Source organism: Aulonocara stuartgranti (assembly GCF_965226115.1).
Source record: "Aulonocara stuartgranti genome assembly, chromosome: 11".
NCBI lineage: Eukaryota > Metazoa > Chordata > Actinopteri > Cichliformes > Cichlidae > Aulonocara > Aulonocara stuartgranti.
In genome coordinates, this window is record NC_138947.1 from 14,800,556 (window position 1) to 14,827,928 (window position 27,373).

General features: G+C 41.6%; 2 protein-coding genes across 7 annotated transcripts; both read left to right on the top strand.

Annotated features, from left to right (window-relative positions):
* The first annotated feature begins 202 nt into the window (after positions 1-202).
* LOC309717767 (uncharacterized protein) lies at positions 203-2,076 on the top strand. Its single transcript, XM_082552587.1, has 6 exons — positions 203-221; positions 497-566; positions 718-769; positions 1,030-1,140; positions 1,301-1,444; positions 1,819-2,076. Exons 2-6 carry the CDS (start codon positions 498-500, stop codon positions 1,920-1,922), a joined length of 480 nt encoding a protein of 159 aa, XP_082408713.1. The 5' UTR covers positions 203-221; position 497; the 3' UTR covers positions 1,923-2,076.
* A 1,089-nt stretch (positions 2,077-3,165) lies between these two features.
* Positions 3,166-27,373, top strand: LOC309717764 (uncharacterized protein). Of its 6 annotated transcripts, XM_082552579.1 has the most exons (12): positions 3,166-3,431; positions 15,053-15,197; positions 15,846-15,956; positions 16,102-16,153; positions 16,459-16,569; positions 16,733-16,876; positions 19,313-19,412; positions 19,594-19,628; positions 26,301-26,417; positions 26,666-26,688; positions 26,778-26,883; positions 27,094-27,373. In XM_082552579.1, exons 3-12 carry the CDS (start codon positions 15,888-15,890, stop codon positions 27,363-27,365), a joined length of 1,029 nt encoding a protein of 342 aa, XP_082408705.1. In that variant the 5' UTR covers positions 3,166-3,431; positions 15,053-15,197; positions 15,846-15,887; the 3' UTR covers positions 27,366-27,373. The 6 variants fall into 6 exon arrangements, with proteins under 6 accessions (XP_082408705.1, XP_082408707.1, XP_082408706.1 ...); XM_082552581.1 differs by lacking the exon at positions 15,053-15,197 and having other exon boundaries at positions 15,821-15,956; XM_082552580.1 differs by lacking the exon at positions 15,053-15,197.

Below are 27,373 nucleotides of genomic sequence, written 5' to 3' on the forward strand. Positions count from 1 at the left end.
GCTTAAAACACTTTAAAACCTACAAATATTTAACATGGAAAATGTTGCCATATTAATATATAATCAACTCAACAGTTGGCTTACAGCTAAATTAAACAGTAAAAGAAAAACAAATGTACTTAAATATGTTTGTGAAGGTTTCCAGACTTGATGCATAAATGTTAGTCAGTTTTAGCAGGCTGGTAGGGGTCGGAGTGTGGGAAGCAGCAATATGTAACCAGGTAAAGAAAGAATAACACAGATGTTCAGCAAGATGACAGAGAAAGATACAAAAAGACAAAAGGGTGGGGCACACTTTGAGGAAGTTAGCAAAAACAACAGAAGTTGAACAACAGGAACATGATACTGAAGGAAAAGATTTCCTTTTTCTTTTAATTTTGACATTTATTGTTTTATTGTAATAACCTTTATTTGTGATATTAACTTGGTAGTTGCGTTAGCTTTTATAGATTTTGATCCTTGGCCTTTTCGCAGTAGTGTTCACATCTGTCCACAGAATGGGATTGGTGCAATACTCTGTGGCCCTCCTGATGTTATCCACACAGTTGGTGCTCAGCTTTCCCACAGTAAGACTTTTTTTCTTTAACCCAGTCGCCTTAATTATTGCATACACTTTTATCAAATAAGAAAAATAGTTGACATGAGTGAATGTGGCATGGATGATGAGTTAATGAGGACTTTTTCATTTTAGTGATTAATATCTATCTGTGTTGACAGCCACAGAACACCTACAACATTGGTGGGAGAGGGTGTAAATATTGTCCTGCAGGTAGGAAATGTGTGATAACTTGATGTGAGCTTCTATTAATATTTTTAAAATTCTGTTCATCAGTTTACATTTACTCAGAAATATGAATCTCGTTTAGGTACCGTGGTGTGAAGTATGGTTCTTTCTTGTCTGTGTGTTGTTTTGATTTTCTGCATTGATGAAAAATGACGCAGGCTGAGTTCGTGCAGTATGACCACATCCTTCACCGATACTCACTCCGAGTCAGCAAGTCTTTCCTCTTGTTTTTTCTGTTCTCACAGGTATGTATCAGAGTGATTGTACAACATGTGAACACTGTCCTGCTGGAAGTTACACAACTGACTTGAACTATGAAGATGAATGCCATCTCTGCTTTGGAGACTGCAACCCTAGTAAAGAAAGTTTTCATTTCCACCTTTAATGATTTCATCAGGATTTTGATATACCCGTGATCTCTGGGTTTCTATAAAAAGCTGATAAACCATTAATAGTAACTCCACATGTACTGTGATGACTACTCCATATAATAATCTCTATTTCACTCTTTCTCAGAGTTGCATCTTAAAGTGGTTCAGAACTGCACCAGTACGTCTGATATTAAATGTGACTGCGAGGATGGTTTTAGATGCATCAGGTGGGCCCATGACAAAAAGAACTGCTTGTCTTGTGAGAAGATGCCAGACCCAACCCCAACCAGTAAGTACCGAGAAGAACACTTTGAATTCTCATGTCAGATAAGCTCAAACCAACAGTGGGCAAAATGACCAGTGTCAAAGCAAACAACTTTACCGCAGCCATTAAAAAACAAAAGAAAAAAAATAGCTGACAGGATCTGTAATCTTAGCTCTGGCTCCCGTTATTATCAGATCATTCTGAGAACAAGTTCCTCTCAAGTTGCCATGAATATGCAAAACTTGTCTAATATGAACAGGTTTGAAAATATTCCTGGAAATCTTTATGCTCTCTAAAAAATGCAATGCCATCAAGCTGACATGAAAGTGTCACAAAGGAAATGCTTTTCTATGTTCTAGAGTATTCTTTATAATAATCTCTATTTCACTCTTTCTCAGAGTTTCATTTTAAAGTGGTTCAGAACTGCACCAGTACGTCTGATATGAAATGTGACTGCGAGGATGGTTTTAGATGCATCAGGTGGGCCCAAGAGGGAAACTGAGTGTCTCGTGAGAAGATGCCAAACAACTAAAATACAAATGCTTTAGTGAAATCAGTGTATGATTCCTGCAATGTTGTAAGCATGAAAGTGTGTTTAAAGAGCTCAATGAAGTCTGTCCACAGTTACACACTAAAAAGAAAAAGCAAAAACTTTTGTTAAGCCACAGAAATCTGTTTGCTTTATTTAGCTTTTTAGGGGAAATGATGGCAGAGAAAAGGCAAAAGTGTTTTTGATTTCTGTCTTCCCACATCATGAAGCCCTACTTCAAAATATTTTTAGTTTAGAAAATTTCACCACACAATCTGATGACAATCGTGTACAACTCCAAATGTTTGACTTCACTGCTTTAAACATTAGGAAAAAGTAATTGTGGCCAAAAAGCGTCACTGCAGAGCGGCTGCATGCAATATGTCAAGAAAGCTGAATGAATAAAAGATGCAAATGAGCAAAAACAACACGCGCAGTTATTATTTGTAAAAACCAACATTTCCCTGTATTACAATCAGATGAGTTTTAAATATGGTCAAACACCAACAACAGTCATCTGGAGGCACTTTAATTCAAGATAAACACCTTACAATATTATAAATAGAAAGCCAAATACACATTTTTTTTATACTGAATGAGGAAATGAAGACGAAAGAAATGAAGAAATGAAGTTTGTTCAGTTTGTTGAAGAAAACCCATCACCCAGTAGGTTAGCTTCACACAGCTTGTTACTCCAGTGACTCATCTGAGTTTCTGTGGTTTCAGTAAACCTGCTTTTTCTTACACACTCAATAAATAACAATTTGAATGAACGTAATAAAATCATGGAAAGGATTCCCACGTGATTAGCATTACGCAATTTTGTTGGTCCAGCTTAAGGTACTTGAGCTGGACCAACTTAGTTGGTTCATCATCAATTCATCCAACTTTTGCAGTTGATTCCAACTTAAATCAATTGACTTACTGCTAATAGAAAAACATTTATTAATGTGGAAATCCGTTCCATGATTGTTTTAAGTTCATTTAAAGACTTATACTTTGGTGTGGTGAGCATTTCGCCAGTCTCACACAGCGAGACAGACAACCAGCACAGGTAATCAAGATTCACCATCATCAATTCACCTGACGCAGTGGTTCCCAAGCTTTTTTTGCTGGGCCCCCCTTGTTTTACAAGAAAAATGTTCGCGCCCTCCCCCCTTCTCGCGCGTGCACGCGCGCACGCACTAACACATCCTCCAACCACACACACCCATATTTTGCTCCACTGCCGTTTATTTCACACCTCAAACATTTAGTAAACAATTAAGCAAATACAAGTAATCTGCAATAAATTACAGGTAGTAATAAAATAAACTACTAACTCTTACGCTGCGTCGCACCTACACGGGTATTTTTGAAAACGCAGCTGTTTCGTCCACACGTAAACGGCGTTTCGAATCACCGAAAACGGAGATTTTTTAAACTCCTTTTTTGCCTTTATGTGTGGACGAGGAATACAGAGTTGGTCACGCAATGTCAAAGGTATGTGCCTTTTTCACGTCACGCTGTGCACACGTTATTTTTTACATGAGATGAATTGCAGAATGGCAGATAGAGACAAAATACTGTTAATCTGACTATCTTCAGGTTTTACACATCTTACATAGGGGAGACCGGGGATAGTTGTAACGTGGGTCAGTTGTAACACTTCCAATTTCTCCAATCAGGGCTAAGTTTCAAATGATGTGACTCATCCTGTGCATGCCCAACTCAGTTCTGCTATCACATGTGAAAAGTCAGCACATTTTGTCAAACACAGACAATTTAACACGAAAAAAAGTAATTTGTGTGCCAAAAAGTAAGTTTTTCTACTTTATTTCAATTTCTAATAGCATTATTTGCTTTGCAGTTAAACTCATCAAACTTAAATTGTGTTATTTGTATGTCTATGGGGATATATTCTGTGTAGGTCTTTAGTGCTAATGTTTTAGGCGTTGGCTGTAATGTTAGCTAGTTCATGGCTATAGGAGTCTGGGTCAGTTGTAACAATAATGCAGATGTTACAACTTACCACACTATTACTTTAACTTATATTAAACAAGTTGGGGCAACGACATCAGCAGAGAGAGGTTCACTGGTCGCATTTGTATATGCGGTTAATGCCATTGGCAACACAATTCCTCCACTGTTTGTGTTCCCACACATACATTATGCAGACCACTGTGTCAGAGATGGACCAGTAGGAAGTACTGGTAGTGGAAATAAATCAGGATGGGTGCAAGAAACAGATTTCCTCATCTTTCTGAAGCACTTTGCAAACCACACCAAGGTAAGCCAGGATAAAAAGTAATGGAATTGCGATGCTGGTGAACAACTACATTTTTTCAGCTTCATTGTTATGTTCAAAATTGGTGCAAGAGTTGTAGGTTATAATGCCCACTGAGCCAATGGGACCAAACTCAAGGAAGACCAACCAAAATTAATGAAATATTCAGTTGCAGAAAATTCCATAATTTGTCTGTTTTGGGGGGTTGGTATATGTTCAAAAGTTAGATTTCTGCATTCTGTCACACACACACAGCTACATAAATGGATGTAAGTGCATTCATGTGTTGAATAAACAAAGATTACATGTTAATGTTTTGTTAGTACTGTGGCGGACCACCAGGTGGATCCACTCACACACAAGTGTGGGGGTGGAGATTTTGGCGCTGACTATATGTGAAGTTCTGTCAGTTAATAAAGTTGTTGGAGTTAGTGATGGGATTTCCGGCTCTTTTTAGAGATCCGGCTCTTTCGGTTCGGCTCACTAAAAAGAGCCGGCTCTTTCGGCTCCGAACCGGCTCTTCAGGTTGTTTTGTTGCTTTAATTAATTTATTATTAACAATAATATAAAATTATGCACAAAAGGAATTACTAACGTAAAAACAAGTGGTTTTATTTATATATGTTTATATATAAATATATGCGGTGGCCCCTAGAGACAAAACACGTACAAACTCCAAAACACATTTCTAGCATTAACTGAACTTCCAAAGCAGAGCTACTAGATCACTTAAATTACACAATTGAAAGCATGTGTGTATTGTTTGTGTATTTATACACAGGCACTCATATATATATTCAAATAATTTAAAAAAAAGTTCATTTACCTGTTATTACCACACACCAAATCCGGTCGTTGGTACTTGCTGGCTTGTGTAGCCACAAGATAACAAAGGCTCAACACTGCGCCCAGCATCCTGGAGCACTTCTGTTGTCTTTTGTACGTGTTTTGAGTTTTTATGTGCTTCTGAGTTTTTATATGCTTCTGAGTTTTTACGTGCTTCGGAGTTTGTACGTGTTTTTACGTGTTTTGGAGTTTTTACGTGTTTTGGAGTTTGTACGTGTTTTTGAGTTTGTACATGCTTCAGAGTTCGTACGTGATTTGAAGTTTGTATGTGCTTTGTCTCTAGGGGCCACCGTAAATATACTTTTATTTATTCACTCCACATAAAATGTAATAAATAAATCATATAATACAAAAATAAACTATTCACATTTCAACTTTTAACTATTTAAATTTTCAGCTTTTTCCTTTCACAAATTTAAAGTGAAAAGAACACAAAACACTGCAAACCACAACACAATTAAATATAAATTATAATATGAAAACTAAAAGAACATGCATATTCTCTGTCATATGGACCTGCATGAATAAACTTTCTCAATCCTTTATCATCTGCAACCGAAAATAGTTGTGGATGATTACTATACCTTTCTAATGTTGTTGTCCCTGCCTCTCTTTCTCTCTCTCTGGCTCTGTTCCTGTGCTACTGAGTGTAACTACCGCCCCTCCCCCCTCTGCCCAGCGTAAAGCACAAGGCTCGCGTGCAGAGTGAAACGGAAAAAAAGTGCGAGAGAGAGGCTGAGAGAAAGAAAAAAAAAAACCCCACGTGACGGCTCTTAGAGCCGGCTCGCGTCGTTCACGTCAAAGAGCCGGCTCTAAGAGCCATTTCGTTCGCGAACGACCCATCACTAGTTGGAGTGAGACACTGAGACCTCTCCTGTCGTTGTTACATACCTCCACATTGGTGACCCCTGTAGTGAACATGCTAAGGCTCGACGACGAAGCCAGCTCCTGGCCTGGAAGCATCGGCGGCCGCCGGACCTTCACCTCCGCCGATGGCTGCGTTTGCTGTGGCGCTTAAATTGCCGGATTTTTGGCTTCACGATCCTCCTTCATGGTTCATGCACGTATAAGCTCAGTTTGCTCTTCGTGGAGTTTCAGCCGACGACACTAAATACCACCATGTGGTGGCCTCACTTGACCCGCTGTCAACCCGCCGTGTGATGACTCTCCTCCGGGATCCCCCAGCCCAGGGCAAGTACGCCGCCCTCAAGGGGCTGCTGCTGCGGCGTTACTCCCTCTCTGATGCTGAGCGGGCCGAGAAACTCCTTTCCATCGCGGGCCTGGGCGACGGCACCGCCCTCGAGCTCATGGAGAGCATGCTGTCCTTGCTGGGCGCGGAGGACGGAGGATTTCTCTTCACCCACCTCTTTCTTCGACAGCTGCCGGCTCCAGTGCGCGCTGGCCTTGCCAACTCCCCGCTATTGGCCACGAAGGATTACCGCTCCCTTGCGGAAGAGGCGGATCGCATCCTCCTGGCTACCAGGACTTTCGGCGTCCAGACGGTTATTCAGGACCCACCAGCGTTTTCCCCCTCCCCCTCACCGATGCTCCACGGGCCCTCCGACTCGTCCACTGTGGCCGGAATCGCTGCACGGCGGCACCGCGGAAAGGGGCTTTGTTTTTATCACCAGCGTTTTGGAGCGAAGGCACGGCGTTGCCTCCCGCCTTGCAGTTTCCAGACCCAGGGAAACGGGCATGTCAGCGCTCTGTAGCAGCCGCGACCGCTGGCAACAAGGAAAGGCTGCTTTTCTTAGAGGACTCACGCTCGGGGAGGCGTTTCCTGGTGGACTCCGGCTCACAGAAGAGCCTTCTTCCCCCGGCTGGCTCGGACAGGCTAGCTGAGGGTTGCGGGCCATTGCTAACAGCGGCTAATGGCTCTCCCATCAAAACCTTCGGTGAAAGGTTGGTGACTGTTTGCTTTCACGACCGTGACTTTCAGTGGAACTTTGTTGTTGCTGCTAGCTCTGTGCCTATAATAGGCGCTGATTTTCTTTGTGCTCACGGACTACTGGTTGATGTGGCTAACAGACGTTTAATTGATGCTGTGTCCTTTTCCTCATTACCCTGTTTGACTCGGGGTGCTCAGCCCGTGGTGCATGCTAACTCAGTAGATTCGGGTGACGTTTTTCAGTGTTTGCTTTCTGAGTTTCCCTCACTCACTGTCCCCACTTTCTCGAGCACGGTGACGAAGCATGGGGTAGAGCATTACATAACTACAGTAGGGCCCCCGGTGTTCGCGCGCGCGCGCCGCCTCGACCCCGCCAAACTGGCTGTCGCTAGGGAAGAATTTGCTACCATGGAGCGTCTGGGCATCGTGCAGCGTTCGAACAGTGCCTGGGCTTCTCCGTTACACATGGTGCCTAAATCTGATGGTCGGTGGCGACCTTGTGGGGATTTCCGCCGTCTTAATAATGTCACGGAGAACGATCGTTATCCCATTCCCCACATCCAATATTTTTCCGCCCATCTTGCGGGGACCTCGGTTTTTTCTAAGATCGATTTGGTACGGGGATATCACCAGGTTCCCGTGCGCGCGGAGGATGTCCCCAAAACCGCCGTAATTACACCTTTCGGCCTTTTCGAGTTTCTGCGCGTGCCGTTTGGCCTGAAAGGTGCCGCCCAAACCTTCCAGCGGTTGATGGACTCGGTCTTGCGCGGGCTGCCCTTTGTTTTTGTATATCTTGATGATATACTGGTGGCCAGCAGCTCGAAGGAGCAGCACATGTTCCATCTGCGTCAGGTTTTTCAGCGTTTGGCGGAGCATGGACTGATTATTAATCCGTCTAAATGCCAGTTTGGGTTGCCCGTTCTCGATTTCCTTGGGCACCGTGTTTCCGCCGAGGGCGCGGTTCCGTTGCCTGACAAAGTCCGAGCTGTTTCGGAATTTCCGCGTCCCACGACTGTTAAGGCACTGCAGGAATTTTTGGGGATGGTGAATTTTTACAACCGTTTTCTCCCCAGAGCGGCACATCTGCTGAAGCCCCTTTATGGGGCGTTAAAGGGTAAAAAAGCTAATGACCCCGTTGACTGGTTTCCGGACAGCATCCAAGCGTTTTCTGATGCTAAGTCAGCGTTAGCTAATGCTGCCCTTCTGGCCCACCCATCCCCCTCAGCGCCGATTGCGTTGACCACTGATGCGTCGGACATAGCGGTGGGTGCGGTGCTGGAACAGCGAATCTCGGGTGTCTGGCAACCGCTCGCCTTTTTCAGCCGTACGCTACGTGACAGCGAACGCAATTACAGCGTTTTTGACAGGGAGCTACTGGCGCTCCACCTGGCGTCTCGTCATTTCCGGTTTTTTCTCGAGGGTCGTCACTTTACCGCATACGTGGACCACAAACCCTTGACGTTTGCCATGTCCAAGGTTTCCGATCCATGGAGTGCACGCCAGCAGCGCCAGTTGGCAGCCATTTCTGAGTTTACCACGGACATTCGGCACGTGGCTGGTAAATCCAATCATGTGGCTGACTGTTTGTCCCGTGCGCTGGTTTCTCCCGTCTTTCTCGGCATAGACTACTCCGCCATGGCTGCCGATCAGAGCGGTGACCCTGACATCCTCGCGCTTAAATCCACCCAGACGGGCCTCATACTGGAGGACAGACCCGTGCAGGACGGTGGTCCCCTCCTCGTCTGTGACGTTTCCACCGGCCGCCCTCGCCCTGTGGTTCCCGCTTCCTGGCGTCGTCAAGTTTTTGACTCGGTACATGCTCTCTCTCATCCAGGGGTCCGGGCCTCTGTTAAACTGGTCAGCTCTAAATTTGTTTGGCCAGGCCTTCGCAAATCTGTTAAGGAATGGGCGTCGGCGTGCATTCCCTGCCAGCGCGCGAAGGTTCATAAACACACCAAGGCGCCCCTGGAGCCGTTCTTCATACCCGGCAAACGTTTCGATCATGTGCATGTCGATCTGGTGGGTCCCTTGCCGCAGTCACAAGGTTTTACGCACCTTTTGACTGTTGTTGACTGGACCACCAGGTGGCCGGAGGCGGTCCCCCTGGCGTCCACTACCGCAGCAGTGGTGGCCAAGGTGTTTTTGTCGACCTGGGTCTCGCGTTTCGGCCCACCCGCGGACATTACGTCAGACAGAGGCCCCCAGTTCATTTCCGAGCTTTGGTCGGCCATGGCTGATGGACTGGGGGCTAAAGTCCACCGCACAACCGCATACAACCCGCAGGCTAATGGGATGTGTGAACGGTTCCACCGGTCGCTGAAGGCTGCCTTTCGCGCCTCCTTAAAGGATGGCAATTGGGTTGACCGCCTCCCGTGGGTTTTGCTTGGGCTGCGCTCTGCGGTTAAGGAGGATCTCGGCGCTTCCCCAGCTGAGCTAGTGTTTGGTCAGCCCCTCCGCGTGCCTGGAGAATTCTTGCCTGAAAATCCTCCTCCCTGCTTCGATCCATCGGTGCTCTCTCTCACCCCGCTTTTGCACTCGCTTCGGGTTCCTGGTCCGGTGCACCATTGCGTGCCTGACACCTTTGTTCCAAAGACTTTAGAGACTGCTAAGTTTGTTTTTGTCAGGCACGATGCCCACAGGACACCGCTGCGGCCGCTGTATGACGGCCCGTTCAGGGTTATTGAACCGGGCCAGAAACATTTTGTTTTGGATTTTGGGGGTCGAAGGGAGACTGTGTGTGTTGACAGACTTAAACCAGCACATGTTCTTCCGGACAGTGATGTAGTGCCGGCCCAGGCCCCTCGCCGTGGCCGACCTCCTGCGCTGGGGTTGACAGTCTCTGGTTTTCCCCCCAGGACTACCCCCGGACCACCAACGTTTGAGCCTCCTCCTGCCTTTCCTGCTCGCCTTCACCAGCCTCGTTCACAGGATGGACCTTCCTCTGCCTGTTCTCTCCCTCCCAGGTTCAGTCGTGCGGGTCGTTTGCTTAGACCCAGGGTCCTGGACTGAATGGAGACCTGACTGTGTGTTCAAGGGGGGGTATGTGTGGCGGACCACCAGGTGGCTCCACTCACACACAAGTTGAAGGGAAGTGTGGGGGTGGAGATTTTGGCGCTGACTATATGTGAAGTTCTGTCAGTTAATAAAGTTGTTGGAGTGAGACACTGAGACCTCTCCTGTCGTTGTTACATACCTCCACAGTACCCTTATTTCATTGTGTTACATTTCACCCCAGGATATGTTACAACTAACCCAGACTATGGGGTTAATTGTAACATTTCACTCTTTGTGTTTGAGGCCATACCATGCAATGGGTAATTGTGCTGCAGAGAAAATAGCTGCACTATTTAATAGCAGAGACATGTAAATACTTTGCATTACATTTTGAATCCACTACCTTAAAAGAGCTCCAATTTACAGACAGAAATGTCAAAAATGTTACAACTATCCCCGGTCTCCCCTATACACACGCAGTTACTGTCCCTCCATTTAGAAAGGCAGAGGCGTCAGGGTGTGATTATTTTATGTGTAGTTTTTATTTTTTTTTCATGTGTAATAATATTCAACATTGCTATCAATACATTTTTCAAAAAATGCCTCTCTGTGCAAAATGGGTTTAAAAACATAAACAACTGTGGGATACTGTTTGTCCTGATTAACATGAGAGCCCAGCGCTGCTCCCATGAAGGGAAAACCAATTCTGCAGGGGAGACCTACCTCGGCACTTGTGCAGGTGAAACCAAAGGGAAGATATCCTTCACCATATTTTCTAGTCTTTGGCTTAGAATGAAGTTGGTTTGGAAACATATTCAGCGATGCTTCATTTCCTGCTTTGTGTTTGTGGGCGCCCCGTGCTAGCGGTTTCCAAGCATTTTGTTTGTCCAAGCATTTTGTGGGGCCCGCCCCGCCCCACACTTTGGGAAGGTCTGACCTAACGGAAGCCAAAGCCAACAAAATTGTGCAAACTCCACGCAGAAAGGTGCCGGTCGGTGGATTCAAACTCAGGACTTTCCTGTTGTTAGGCAACAGTGCTAACAACTACATCATCATACACTCCATGCTTAAAAAATAGGAATACTATGATTGCAAAGCTTCATACAGAATTTTCATTATGTTTTATATCTCTGACAGGTTAAACCACAATAAATACTAGTTGGTTTCATAACCGCAGTGATTTGCCTGTTGTTTAAAATCCTGTGTGATCTTGTGATATCGCGAGTCCAGGCAACTAACCACTCTTGCTAGCACTTATTGCTTCATCTCAACAAGAATACGTTTAACGAGTGTTAAGTTGTTGAATTTAATGGAGATTGCATATGTTTTAATTACATTCACCACAGAAACATAAAATAATTTCTGTTCAAATTACAAGTCAGACTCTTGTAAATGTGATGACTACCCAATTTCACTTTTGGAGTGCAGGGGGCAGGACTTAATAAATGAACGCTAGTGGAATAATGTGTTAAGCAGGTATTTGTTCCACGAATTTGTTTAATTTGGAACAAATCTAATTGTGTTTACTGACTCTAGCTGGAAGTGGCCACAGCTAAAGGGACATCAATCCACCCCTGAACAAGTAGTACATGGAGATGTGCTCGATGAAGAGAGGCCCGGATGTTCAGATGGAGACTCATCACGCAGAGCAGAGACAGGCGCGCACACACTGGCTTGACATTATTCTTTATTTGTTCATCTATCCACTTTTCTTTGGTAACACTGGTAGTTACATTAAATATGTAATTTATAATTTATTTAAATAAAGAAACATTTCTTAAATGGGTAATAGAACATTACAGTGTACAACAGGTGTATGCATTTTTAATGAAGATTTATTAAAGTTATTAACTTTAAAAACATATTTTTATATAATTTTATCTTTTTTTCCCATGTATTTTCATTTATAACTTTTTTATACGGCTGATACAAATGACTAAAGTTGAAGACCCTCAACTGACTAAATGTGCTTACAGGAAAGCATTGCGTGACTCATTCATTATACACAAACCTTTTTTTACTGCCTTGCATCTGCATTTATAGTTCACCTCCTCTCTGTATTTGAAATAAATTAATTACATACAAAGCAATCTTAACTCATAACTAATTAATTTACTAAGCAAAAGATAAAAGAAAAGCAGAAAACTCCAAATATTATGTGTCAGACTAACATCATACCACCTTCTGTACAGCGGTGCTGTTCAGAGAATATATACATATATGTCAGCTTATCAGTGAGAAATATAGAAAATGGATTTCTCCATACTGTAGAAAATTTTAGAAAGGTTGGGGCACCAATAGTGTCACCTAGAACATTTCACATGAAACACATCTGAAATACCACGAACACTGGAGTGTTTGAGGTTTGTAGTTTTGAGGACCTCCGAGAAGGTGATGAAAACGAAGGAAGTACGTTTTTTTCTTTTTTCTGTTTTAAATTTAAAGTAGATTGTGAATCAACAGGAAATCGCTTAAAAAAACTAAATATAGATGCTGAAGCTATTTCACCAAGGTATAGAATTGAACCTACGTTTTGCACATGGAAAAGAAGCGCAAAGCAAAACTGTACCATAAGAAACAATCAGCAGTATAACCTATAAAACAAAATATGCTGACCTACTCCAAATGGACTATTACATTTGTTCTATCTAGATTTCCTTTCCTTATGAAAAAAGTGTTGCCGGTGAACACATCACATACCTCATTTTTGAGCACCTTTAAACTCATGCATGTTTCTACACAGGAAGACATACAGCAGACAGCTGTCATGTGGACACCACCTCCATCACACCTCTATTATTATACAAGGCAAAAACTTTATTAATCTCGAGGGACTCATTGCAATAAGAATAGAAACATTAGCAGAAAAAGAAAAACTGTGTGGTGTCAGCAGAAATATATACAAAACACAACAAAATGAAGCTCAACCATCAAAGAGCTACAATCAGAATCTACAGATAATCCCAACAGCATAAAATATAAACATTAATGTGAATGTGCGTAGAAAGTGGCACAGTGTTAATAATAAAAGTAAAAAGGCCTGTAAAGGGAACAGAATTGTATTTTCTATATATTCATTCTGCCTGTAGGCAATTGGACATGCATAATTTGGCTTGTCATTTAATATTACACTAATATATGTTGCTGTGGAACTAGGCAGCTCATGCTCTCCTTCAAGATATAATGCATTTTGGGGTCAACTTGAAATAAAGGCAGATGTGGAATGTACATGTGAGGTCAGAGGTCAAATGTGACATGATATTTTGACGCAAACTATAATGCGATATTCGGAATTCCCGTATACCAGGACCATAGTTTACTAAATGTTGGCAATACAAAAAAAAAGGTTTTGGAGGTTAAAGGCATTTTATCACAGTTTGACCTCATTTCACTTTTGAAGAAGAGGTCAGAGGTCCAAAGTAACGTTATATTTAGAATCCCCGTATATCATTCCCATTATGCCTATGTGATGTCACTAGTTGGAAATATCTCTATATAGTATTTGTATCGATTTGTAACCATATTTATCAGTTTTTAGAAAACACATCTTTTATCTTAAACCTTTTCAGTGCATCTGTCCTATTTTTTTTTTTTTGGGGGGGGGGGCCTCTAGCATAACTAAGCAATTTAAGAAGACTTTTACTAGTTCAGATGCACAGGAGAAGAATGAAACTCACTAACAGTCTAAAGCAGTTGCCTAAAATGACAAATGGAATGAGCTGTTTTTTGATGGAGACCACCAGTAAAATTGAGTCAGATATTTTTCCAGTAGTACTCTTTCTTTATGAGTGTGTGCTTAGAAAAGTCTATTTAAAATTTTCACTTCAGGAAGATCGACAACTGAAATGCAAATGCTTTGGTGAAATGACTGTATGATGGCTTTGATATTGCGTATGTAAATGAAATATAGTCTTGAATATATACTTTTCTTTCAAATCTAGAGATAAATCAAGATTCTCCAGTTACAACCTGGAAAGAAACTAAAAAAAGACACTGATTAAGACAAAGTGAGACATTTGCTGTATTTGGATATCCAGTGGAAATGATGTCGTAAGGACAAAAAAACAAGCAAAAAAAACCCTGATAAAGACTTTGAGTTGATATGTGTTGAACTGTTTTGCTTGCTGAATTCCTCCAAGAATTAAGTTGGAAAAGCTTTAGAACCCTTTTAAAAAAAAATTGATTGATGAACAACAAGGACAAAAGTGTTTAGGTACATCAAGATAAATCACTTTGGGCTAAAAAGAGTCATTGCAGAAATGCTGTGTTTCATATGTCAATATGTTACTTGGCCACCAGCCAAGTGTGTAGTAACCACGCGTTGCCCATCTGGGTATTCCCATGTTTTGACATAGGTAGGGTAGTACATTCCTGTGGAAAACTTCAGATCTTCCAACATAGACTGGTATCCTGCTGACATGGAATTCCAAACCGCCTTTGCAGTGCACTCCAAATCTACACTCCTTTGTACAGGTGCAATGGGTAAGGATGACCAGTCAGAGTGACAATAAATGGGCTTTATAGCATTCCCCACAGTGCCAAATCACAACAGCAGTCGCCTCAAGGTGCTTTATATTGTAAGGTAGACCCTACAATAATGAAGAAAAACCCAACAATCATATGACCAAAGCAAAGCAAGCACTTTGGCAACAGTGGGAAGGAAAAACTCCCTTTTAACAGGAAGAAACCTCCGGCAGAACCAGGTTTAGGGAGGGGCGGGGCTATCTGCCACGCCCAGTTGTTGTGGGAGGAGGAAGACAGGACAAAAGGCACGCTGTGGACGAGAGCCAGAGATACTAACAATAGTTTATAGAAAGCAGTTGATAGAAATTGAACGATCCAACTTATTCCTCATGTCCAAACATTTAAAGACAGCATAGAGGAAAACAAAACTCCAACTGAGGGGAATGAAAGTGAGAAAGAAAAGCATTTTCTGTCCACCTTAGTATTAAACTTAAATGTGCTTCTTTTTCTTTTTCCTCTTCTTTTTGCTTGTCCCTTTAGGGGTCACCACAGCATAGCATCCGTCTCAAACTTGCTCTGTTCTTAACTTCTTCCTTCTCTGTCACACCAACACTCTGCACGTCCTTACTCTTGATATTTTCGCAGGTTTGAATTGGCTAAGATTTTATGTCAGATGCTCTTTCTCATACAACTTAAGTGGGGACAGGACATGAAGGTAACTGGGTTTTGAAAGAAGTCCTGTTACGTTCAACTAAACTACTTAAAGACTACAAGAACCCACTTGAAAAAGGTAAGTGTCAACATATCAATAGTTAGCAAACTCATCCATTACCTGGTCTAAAGCTGAGTTTAAACAGAATAAAAGAAATAAAATGTGCTTAAATATGATAAAAAAAGAAGGAGGCATTCAAATCTAAAATGAAAGGTAAAGCGTCACTTTCAAACAAACGATCTGCTCATCTGTTTTTTCAAATAAAGAGTTAGAATAGTTACTCTGGCTATTTATTCCTCATGAGGTGTCGCAGTTTATATGGAAAATGATTAGGCTTTAAGGCTTTGACGTGTAAATGTTAGTCAGTTTTAGCTGCCTGCTAGAGAACAGAGTGTGGGGGAAACAGGAAGACAGGAAGATATAACCAGGTAAGGAAACAATGACACAGAATCAGTAGCGTGAGTAAAACGACACACACACACACACAGAGAGAGAGAGAGTAGAAAGAGTGAGGCACATCTTGAGGAAGTTAGCAAAACAACAGAAGTAGAACAAAAGGCACATCATACTGAAGGTAAAAATAATTGTTTTCTTTCTTTCTTTCTTTCTTTTTTTCTTTCTTTCTTTCTTTTACAATTATCGTTTTATTGTAATAGTCTTTATTTGTGATACTAACTTGGTAGTTGCGTTAGCTTTTATAGATTTTGATCCTTGTCCTTTTCGCAGTGGTGTTTGTAGACGATTGGCAGCTTTACATCTGTCCACAGAATGGGATTGGTGCAATACTCTGTGGCCCTCCTGATGTTATCCACACAGTTGGTGCTCAGCTTTCCCACAGTAAGACTTTGTAACCCATTCGCCTTAATTACTGCATACACTTTTATCAAATAAGACAAATAGTTGACATGAGTGAATGTGGCATGGATGATGAGTTAATGAGGACTTTTTCATTTTAGTGATTAATATCTATCTGTGTTGACAGACAAAGAACACCTACAACAATGGTGGGAGAGAGTGTAACTATTGTCCTGCAGGTAGGAAATGTGTGATAACTTGATGTGAGCTTCTATTAATATTTTTAAAATTCTGCTGTCTGCTTGTCAGTTTAAACTTACTCAGAATTATTATTAAAAATGAATCTCTATTTTGTACAGTGGTGTGAAGTATGTTTTTTTCTGTCTATGCATTGTTTTTTTTTCTGCATTGATGAAAAATGACGCAGACTGAGCTTGTGCAGTATGACCACATCCTTCATTAATATGCATTCTGAGTGTGCAGGCTGTCTGCTCACACTGCTTGTCGTCAAGTTGTTTGCATTGGTTTCTTTCTGTTCTTACAGGTATGTATCAGAGTGATTGTACAACATGTGAACACTGTCCTGCTGGAAGTTACACAACTGACTTGAACTATGAAGATGAATGCCATCGCTGCTTTGGAGACTGCAACCCTAGTAAAGAAACTATGAGTCATTTCTACCTTTAATGATTTCATCAGGATCGTGCTATACCCGTGATCTCTGGTTTTCTATAAAGAGCTGATAAACCATTAATAGTAACTCCACATGTACTGTGATGAATAGTCTCTAAAATAATCTCTATTTCACTCTTTCTCAGAGTTTCATCTTAAAGTGGTTCAGAACTGCACCAGTACGTCTGATATGAAATGTGACTGCGAGGATGGTTTTAGATGCATCAGGTGGGCCCATGACAAAAAGAACTGCTTGTCTTGTGAGAAGATGCCAGACCCAACCCCAACCAGTAAGTACAGAGAAGAACACTTTGAATTCTCATGTCAGATAAGCTCAAACCAACAGTGGGCCTTATGGCAAACAAAGCAACTTCTAAAGCTGAGAAAATGACCAGTGTCAAAGCAAACAACTTTACCGCAGCCATTAAAAAACAAAAGAAAAAAAATAGCTGACAGGATATGTAAACTTAGCTCTGGCTCCCGTTATTATCAGATCATTCTGAGAACAGGTTCCTCTCAAGTTGCCATGAATATGCAAAACTTGTCTAATATGAACAGGTTTGAAAATATTCCTGGAAATCTTTATGCTCTCTAAAAAATGCAATGCCATCAAGCTGACATGAAAGTGTCACAAAGGACACTTTTCTATGTTCTAAGTATATTTTATGAAGAACCAGCAGAAAATAATCATTCTAATCTGCAGCACTCCAACGCTCTGCACAGATTGGTAGATCATAGTTTTGCCTGCTTCTTGATTTATTCAAATTGCTTCCATAGCCTTGTCTTCTAAAAAAACCAAACAACCCAAAACCCTAACTAGCTGTATAATACTTGATCATTCTTGCAGAGTGCCAAACAGCAGGGCTGTGTTTGGCCCCGACAAAATGCAAGCGAGTTATTAAAAATAAATAGTGACATATTTTTAAACATGTCACTGCTGACCAAGTAGTATTTCTGGCACACCCACCACTGCAGAGCACGGTGTCACACTGCACACTGTACAGAGTAAATTTGATGGTCAAAGATGCAGCACATTTTAAATCAAAATTGTAGAATTTCAGTTTTACTTCAAAGAGGTTTCAAAAATTGTGTGTGTGTGTGTGTGTGTGTGTGCGTGTGTGTATGTGTGTGTGTTTAGAGTTTACAGCCTGTTATCCAAGTAACAGAACAATTGACAGGCTAAGTCTGCTTCGTCGTTATTTCATGACAAATGAAAACAAACATGATATCCAGTCCAGTTCACCACCAACACCAAAATGCCTGAAAGACCACAGAACACAACTGAAGTACATGATGTATTATTTCCCTGATTAAGAAAAGCCCTTCAAAACATCTAACCAAGTCAAGAACACGCTTAAGAAGGCGGGCATGTCATTATCAGCGGCTACAATCGAGACACGCCTTACCTCAAGAACAAGAAAGTCAAATTAGACTTTGCACAGCTGTGAAAAAAATCTTTGGACCAATGAAACCAAAATGAATCCGTACTAGAATCTTGAAAAAAGAAAAGCAGCTCATGATCTGAAGCATATGACATGATCTGTCAAACATGATGGGTTCAGTGTTTGGCATGAGCGTCTATGTTTGCCGGTCAAGCTAGGGCTGGTATTTATTAATCATGTGATGAAGTATACAGTGCTATACTGTCTGCTCAGATTCAGTCAAATGCTGCAAAACTGATTGGACTTCACTGCACAGCGCAGTTTCACTTAATTGTCAGGTCAGTCACCTGATGTCAGCCTAGAAGAACCTGCTTTTCACTTATTAAACACAAAACTGAATGCAGCAAACCCACAAACAAGCAGGAGCTGAAGGAGGCTGCAGTAAAGGCTTACCCGAGCATCTTAAAGGAGGAAACACAGGATTTGGTGATGTCCATGACTTCTAGACTTAGTCATTTTTCATCCAAGTATTAAAAACAGTTCTTATATTTAATGTTAGTTCTTTAGTTTGTTCAGTTAATTTTGAAACTCTGAACAGGGGGACTGAAAATGTCTGTATTTTTTTAAAACCCCTGTGGGAAAAAAACCTGAAAGGCTGCCCTTCAGTCACGTCATGTTTGATTTAAAATCCACTGTTGTGGTGTGCAGATGCAAAACTGCAAAAACTGTTTCACTGTCCAACAAAATATCAAACTAAGTGTGTAAAAGAGGATGGATCTGGAAAATGAAGCCAGTGTAGAAGTGGCTTAAATGTGGATTCTTTGTAACAGCCAGCAGGGGGCGACTCCCCTACAAGTAATAAACAAACGGGGTTAAACTAAAATGAATTTGTTTTCCCAGTGCACCCAGGTTATCAAGTTCTGAGGAACAGTTTTTGTTTGTCAGTGTGTGTGTGTGTGTGTGTGTGTGTGTGTGTGTGTGTGTGTGTGTGTGTGTGTGTGTGTTTGTGTCTGTCTGTGTCTGTCTGTGTGTGGTGTGGTGGTGTTGGTGGGGGGATTTCACGTTCTTAATGATAAAGGTAAAACAATGACAGGAAATAGGGAGAGAGAAAAACTGGAACTGTATGCAACAAATCCAACCTAGGACAATACAGTTCATGACCAGCGCCTTCACCCCTGTGCCAGCAGGACAGCCCAGGGGTCGCCTTTTACCCTTGTTTAATATGAAGTGGAAAAATGTACTTATCCACATTGTAAAGTAACTCAGGCAGGTCTGTGAGACTGTGTTTGAGGTTTTTTCTTCCTCTGAAGTCTGAAACCAATCCTGTGATGGTTTATTCTCTAGAAGCAGCAGCTACAGAGATCTCAGTCAGAGATAAACACACGCCTTTCTCAGTTTCCTCCGGACATACCAGCACTTCTCCCAAACCCTGCCAATCTCCAGGGTAAGCCTCAAATTTCCTTTGATACAGTAAATACTGAATACTTCACTGAATCTCTGTGTTACATGAAGCTGTCACAGATTTTGATACAAGTATTGTAGACTACCCTCATCACATGGGGAGGGGAGGGGAGGGGGGGGGGGTCACATATTTGAAATACTTAACATTTTATTCCTTCACACAGGTGTCACCCAACGAAAGAGCCGAATCCCACGACAGGTGAGACTTTATGACTGTGTATGTGGATGAAAGGGAGTGTTTGGAGAGTATTTACTGTTTTCATTTGAGCGGAAACTGAAAAGTTATGGGAGGTTATGTCAGTTAGAGCTGGTCCACCACATTATTTTAATTCATGCTCCTCCGAGGACTTTGTTGAGTACCAAAATGCCACCAGTGCCCTTTGCAGGACCTATTAGGTCCTACATAATTCAGCAAGGATGTTCACGGTGCCCTTGAGATAAACTGTATTTTTCATTATCACATTGGTTCTCCAGCTTTTTCTAATGTGCTTAGTTCACATGTTGGAAAAAGTTCATGCCATACAGAATGAACCGTAATTAAGCGTTAAGAATAAAAAGGTGAAGTTTAGTAAAATGTGTAGTAAATAAACTTGTTTTATGGTCTTTGATTGTTGAGCTGAATTCAATTCAATTCAATTTCAATTCAATTTTATTTATATAGCGCCAAATCACAACATAAGTCGCGTCAAGGCGCTTCATAGATACAGAGAAAAACCCAACAATCATATGACCCCCTATGAGCAAGCACTTTGGCAACAGTGGGAAGGAAAAACTCCCTTTTAACAGGAAGAAACCTCCGGCAGAACCAGGCTCAGGGAGGGGCGGGGCCATCTGCTGCGACCGGTTGGGGTGAGAGAAGGAAGACAGGATAAAGACATGCTGTGAAAGAGAGACAGAGGTTAATAACAGATATGATTCAATGCAGAGAGGTCTGTTAATACATAGTGAGTGAGAAAGGTGACTGGAAAGGAAAAACTCAATGCATCATGGGAATCCCCCGGCAGCCTATTGCAGCATAACTAAGGGAGGATTCAGGGTCACCTGGTCCAGCCCTAACTATATGCTTTAGCAAAAAGGAAAGTTTTAAGCCTAATCTTGAAAGTAGAGATAGTGTCTGTCTCCTGAATCCAAACTGGAAGCTGGTTCCACAGAAGAGGGGCCTGAAAACTGAAGGCTCTCCCTCCCATTCTACTTTTAAATACTCTAGGAACTACAAGTAGGCCTGCAGAGCGAGAGCGAAGTACTCTAATAGGGTGATACGGTACTACAAGGTCATTAAGATAAGATGGGGCCTGATTATTTAAGACCTTGTATGTGAGGAGCAGGATTTTGAATTCAATTCTGGATCTAACAGGAAGCCAATGAAGGGAAGCCAAAACAGGAGAAATATGCTCTCTCTTTCTGGTCCCTGTCAGGACTCTTGCTGCAGCATTTTGGATTAGCTGAAGGCTTTTCAGTGAGTTTTTTGGACATCCTGATAATAATGAATTACAGTAGGCAGCTAAACTTCTTTTAAGGTTCTTGTAGATGTTTCAGCTCTCATCTGAGAGGTTTATTCAGACGTATAGAGGTCAAAGTCCTTCATAAACCTAAAAACAAGCCCAGTTTCCTTCAACTTCAGTGCTTAAAACATGGATGACTCAGACCCCCACATTGACGTTTATTTAAAAATATTTTCACCTGGTTGTCCATGTTCCAGCTGCAGTGTCACTGTGGCTTGTCAGCAGGGACTACCCCACAGTTTGAGAACCAACGCTCTAGTGTGATCATCAGGTGAAACTGCTACTTAGTCAAAATACCTTTATCATCAAATATCTACTGAACCGATACCATAATAAGAGCTGCAGTGTCATGAGTATTTTAGCATTTAGCTAAAGCCTGACTCTACCAAAGTGCAGCCTCACCAAACCACTAGTGACTGAAACTGTAAAAGCCACATTTGCACTGCAGGAACTTTCCCCAAGTCCAAGGACCCTTTGGAGAAACTCACATTACCAACACAGGGTCTGAAACAAAGAGGCAACAGACAAGTCTGTTTCATTAGTTGTACATTTATAAAATAAATTTTTATTGCAGAATGTGGCAGCAATAGAATAATAACACTACTGGTGTACTGTCAGTTGTCTATAAGGCTTTTTTATGCAGTTCTGTGCATCACTGGATACAAACTCTCCTGGGAAAGCTTACTCGTACAACCAAACAGAAGGATGATAGCACTCTTGTTTTCTCTGGTAGCTACTAGCAGCATATCTTTGAAACAATAGGTGTTACTCTAACAGGGAAGAGATAACTGTGTCCTATTGTCTGATAAAGGGCAAAAGGTCCGAGGGAGATTGATAGAAAGTGAAGGTTAGACGGAAACACAGGAGCGAACAACATTCACTTACTGGAGAGCTTCGGAAATCAGCTCTGAAAACAAAACAATGGGCTGTTTTAAAATGGGAAGTGGTCCAGACGAGGGTGGGGGCAGAAATGGTGTCTAAGTTGTCTATTGCCAGTTATGAACAATTCGAACTGCAGTTTTTGGCACTTTAAGTTGGGTTAATCTCGGGCCTGGAAATGCCAGAGTAAACTTGCTGAACCTAATTCTCAACAGCTCAAAAAGTGTCTCATGCTCTATTAAAGTTTGCTAGTTTTTCTTTACTCTTCAACATAAGTCAGTTTCATATTTTAATCAGGAGGCGTTTAGAACAATTTGATTTAAAAATATATTGTAGGGTGAATTCTTGACTTTTTGAATTTGGGTAAATGAACCTTATCCCCACTGTGGAGATCAGATCTGCTCCTTGACTGCCATCCTACGGGGATTCGCACTCTCTTCAATATTATTGTTATACCATACACAAAAGTGTCAGAGCGGGTAAGAAAACAGGATTGTCTCAAAGTATGCAAATTAACTTATTGTGAGTAAGCTACAGGATAACGGGACTACCCAGTGCTCCACTGAATTAACCCTTTGAGGTCCACACCAAGAAAAAAGCAATGGAAATTGTTTTTGTTTGCATTTCTTATTGATTTCGGTGAGCAATAACCACAATCATTTTTTTTTCAATAGACCCTGTAGTTTTTAAAATATTGATCTCCACCAAATGGTTGAGATGTCACTTGGTAAAAGTATGAAATGTCATGCAAATACAAGTACATTAGATAATACAGTTGAAAAAAATCAAATAAAGGGCCAAATTATGATTAAATTAATAACAAAACTATCCAGGGCATTGGATACAGTTTATTTCTAGTAGCATGCCAGTGAACATTGCTGTTTTCATTCCATCAAAGGAAAGTATTATATCAAACAACAAAATACATAGTTTTTTAATCTGCAAATGGGAGTAATGTACTACAGCACAAAATACTCACATTCAGGCCACTTCTGATTGAATACTAGTGTGCAAAATCATTTTTGTTTTTAAAAAATAAAAACAGTGCAAATCAAGCACATCTGCTTGTGGTTTCGGTCGTTGGGTGTAGCATTGATTCTGTGGTCTGGAAGAGCTGAATCATGGTTGTCCAACTCTAGATGCTGGCTTGTTAACTTGGTTCAGACACAGCCAGGTGGAAACCTTTTGAGAGCCATCGGTTTCTGGTCCAGTAGGGCACAGTCCCTCTTGTAGACCAGGTATTCAAGTCAAGAATGTATCCGAACAGTGGACTATGCCATCACCATAACTTGTAACTTATAACTTGTCTTATACAGGTGTAATAGCATATCAGGGCGATCGTGCCTCAAGAGTTGGCAGTTCGTCTTGTAATCAGAAGGTTGCCGGTTCGAGCCCCAGCTTGGACAGTCTTGGTCGTTGTGTCCTTGGGCAAGACACTTCACCCCCTGCTGGTGTTGACCAGAGGGGCCAATGGTGCGATATGGCAGCCTCGCTTCTGTCAGTCTGCCCCAGGGCAGCTGTGGCTACAACTGTAGCTGCCTCCACCAGTGAGTGAATGTGAGAGTGAATGAATAGTGGAATTGTAAAGTGCTTTGAGGGTCTCGAAAAGCGCTATATAAATCCAATCCATTATTATTATTATTATTATTATTATTATTATTATTATTATTATTATTATTATTATTATTATTATTATTATCAGAAAGCTTAATTCCTCCCATATGCTAATTATATACAGGGATGAGTGATGGGCATGGAATGGTGATCTTTGCATTGGACTCTTTGCTCCACCGATGAAAGAGGCATGAACCCACAGGCATTGTTTAGAAGGTTGACACATTTCTTGTCAAACCATTTTATTGCAATCAGACCTTCATCAGACCTGTAATAACAGGCTCCATGGCCCTTCTTCATCAGGTCTTTGTCTGCCATCAGGGGAGCTCCACCGGTCATACAGTACCAATGCACCTGACACCCAAGGAGGTGTGCAAGTTCTGGACCAAGGTGAAACTCGTGAAGAGCTGAGGCTCTTTTATGGGTTTGCATAGTGTTTTTTTTTTTTACAACCCTGGTCCTTAGAGGGAGCTTCTGCTCCTTTTCACTGAGGGGAGCATTGAAGAATGTAGAGCCCCTTTGATACAGCAGCAAGTTGTGGATGATGCCAGATGAACTTGCTTGGCAGAACAATTTAAAGCCCCACTCATCTGGTTTGTTGGCAATATACTGGTGGAGAGTGCCAGCCCTGTTGGCTTCTTATGAAACCATGACCTCAAACACACTGTGGTTGAAGGTGGATGGTATCACGAGTATCATGCCACAGGACCATGTGATTTTTAGCCATATAATTGTTTAGCGTCCATATAGTACTTGTTCAACATGAAATTATAATTTTGAAAACTTAATATTAATTTACCAGCTACTCTAATTTGGTTAAAAGGTAATCAGTTGTGATATGTGTGATTTCCAAGTGTTATTCTTGATTTTTACAATTTTACTAATATTAACTCAGAAAGTTACAAAAATAATTTACTGAGGAAATTATTTCATCATATTCTTGCTGTGCTAACACTTACTGTGATTTATCAATAGCAATGAATAAACAAAATGGATCTAGTGGTCTGATTCTATGGCAAATAATCAATTTTAATAACATTTAGGTTATGTTATGTTAGCACCATAAAGGGTGCGAATGCTAACCGTTTGGTTGACCACTTTAAAAAAAAAAAATTAAACATTTAATTTCACGTTTTTAATGCTGTCAAGTGACCTACATCTGTTTAGTAAGTCCTCTAACACTATCATATATCAAAAAATTATATCTTAGTTGAATCAAAAACACTCAAAATATGGTGGATTTTTTTTGTTTCTGACCTTCTGGTTGGGAGAGGTATAAGAAGAGCCAACAGTTTCCATTCACAGTGTCTTCTGGTGGATTTTTTTGGCATTACAGATGTAAACCAATTGGTAGAAAAGACTCAACAAGGTAGGTCAATTTCAGTGAAAGTTAGATATAGGGCCCGAAAATGTGTACCAATTGGTTGAGCAGAACGCTAAAGGGTTAAGACAAAAGATGATCACTAATTTTATAAAATGCTCTAATGCACAAGTGGTCATATTGAATGCGTTCAGTTTTATAAATATCTTGGGACATCTGTTGACCCCAAACTGAACTTTGTGTGTGGAGTTTGCATGTCCACCCCCTGCCTGTGTGGGTCTTTTCTAAATTCATTGTAGGTGTGAATGTGAGTGTGAGTGGTTGTCCTCTCTCTGTGTTAGCCTTGCAAGACACTGTCAACCTGTCCAGGGTGTACGTGGTCTCTTACCCTGTGACAGCTGGGTTCACCCCCACCCTGAATCAGATAACCAGAAATAAATGGATGGATGGGATTTACTGAGTCTGTTTTGTCCTCTTGGTTACTGTCATGGTTTGGATATTTATCTGTGAAGAACAAAAACTCACTCTGATTCGTTAGCCACAAATGAACCCAGGATCCCTGTTGGCTACAAGACAGTTACTGTATAGCGATTGACAGGTTTTATTTTTTGTTTTGACGACATGCACTTTTTGTATTTTGACTTTCAGTTTCCATGTAGATAAAGGCCTCTGGTCCCAAAGTACAGAACAACAGTGCTTAAAAGCAGCTTTGTTCCAGCAGCCGTCACTCAGATGAACAAGCAGCTTTGTTATTCTACATTTATCCATCCAGCAATCGCTGTAGACCATGCCAACTACCGTAGCATGTGAGGCGGTGTACACCAAGCACAGGTTGCCAATTTGTTGCAAGGCTAATGCAGAGAGGGACAAAAAAAAAGCATTCACACTCAGATTCACACCTATAGCCACCCTCAGTGTGTGCATGTTTTTTGGACTGTGGGAGGAAGCCGGAGTCAACCCACAAAGACACGGAGCAAACTCTACACAGAAAGGCCCCGGCCAGACGGTGGATTCAAACCCAGAACCTTTTGTCGTGAGGCAAAAGTGCTAATCGGGAATTTATTATTATTTTTCTTGTCTATCGTCCATTTTGAAAATGTGCATGTGAGGATGGATGACTTCCCTGCTGCACACTGAATCTACTTATGGGTACAGACAAAGCACTTTGATCCTGAACTCCACGGTCAAGGAGCCCAGGTTTCAAAAAGAAAACAGGGAAAATCCCGATAATCCTGGCTGGATTTTATAAAATGATTTTTAAATATTGAAAGAGTATCATTTAGGAAATTAAATACAGCTTTTTGACACTGCACATAAGTGTCATGTTCATGCAGCCAACAGTGTTAATCTAATTAATCATCTATGGAAAGAACTGGACTGAACTCTCAGCTGGGAGAAAGATAAGCAATCAAAAGCAACATTTTGCTTCTGTTAAATATAGAATGAAAAACTCTCTCTAGATTTTTATGTACAAAGCTGCTAACGCTTTTATGTGTTACACTGCAAAAGAGAGATTTCAGGCACAGCACTAATCATCCTTTTATTTCTCCTATAGGTCATGCCAACCGTTACCTGGCAGCTATTTTCATTCCAGTGGGTGTCCTTGCAACTTTGGCCCTTCTCACCTTGTTCTGTGTCTGTCGTCCAAGAGATGAGACATATATAAGGCAAAGTAAGATGTTTACATCCAGGAAGTGCTCATTTTCTGTCGCCTCTGTCAAACTCTGTGATTGAATCAGTTCTGAGAAACAATAAACGTTCAACAAGATCAGTGTGGAAATTACTGTGAATTTAGGGTTATCATGCCCTTTGCTGATATGCTCTTCACTGCTTTTGCTAAGTCATGTTGAGTCACCACTCATGAAATGTGAAAACACACCAGTTTCCTATTATTCATTATTCAATCTACTGTTTTTTCAGCTATTGCAAAGCTCTGGAATGAGGTACAAGTCTAATGAACTCTCATGTGTTTACATAGATTACATCCTTTTTCCTTTGTTTGCGCCAAATTCATGGTTGTGTTCTCCTGTAGGAAGGGCGAGTTGCTTCTCACAAGTCAAGGGAGCCAACTCATCAGTTCCCCAGAGACTCATTCAGTACAAAGCAGCAGCCCTCAACACCTTCAGCAGCCAATCTTGGTACAGCTGAGTAAAATGAAGACTTCTTATGTGAAATGCTTGACTCACTCGAGAAAAAATATGCTAGAAACAAAAAGATGCAGCTGTGATACCGTTATGAGTCCGAGTTGCACTTAGCTGTCCTGTTCTGTAGATTATAGGTTAATGTATCTCTGTAGCTTGCTAAAAACATCCTTTGATGCATTCTCTGCTCTTGTTTTCTCCCTGTAGGTCCAGTCCATGTGCACAATCCAGGCACAGTCATCTTTAGCTTGCTCAGTCAATTTACGGGTCAAGTCGGGCCAACGACCGAATGCGGGAAGACGGCTGAGAGAGCGAGGAGAGAGGAAGAGGATGAGAGAAACTGTCCAGTGTTTCATCCTGCATCTTCTCCCAGCATTCATCTCTCTGAGGAGGAGAGGAGTGGAGAGAATGACACCATTTTCTTCCCTTCCCAGGAGCAGGGGAAAGACTCCCACATGTCGAAAGAGGAGATCCTATGATGCATCTC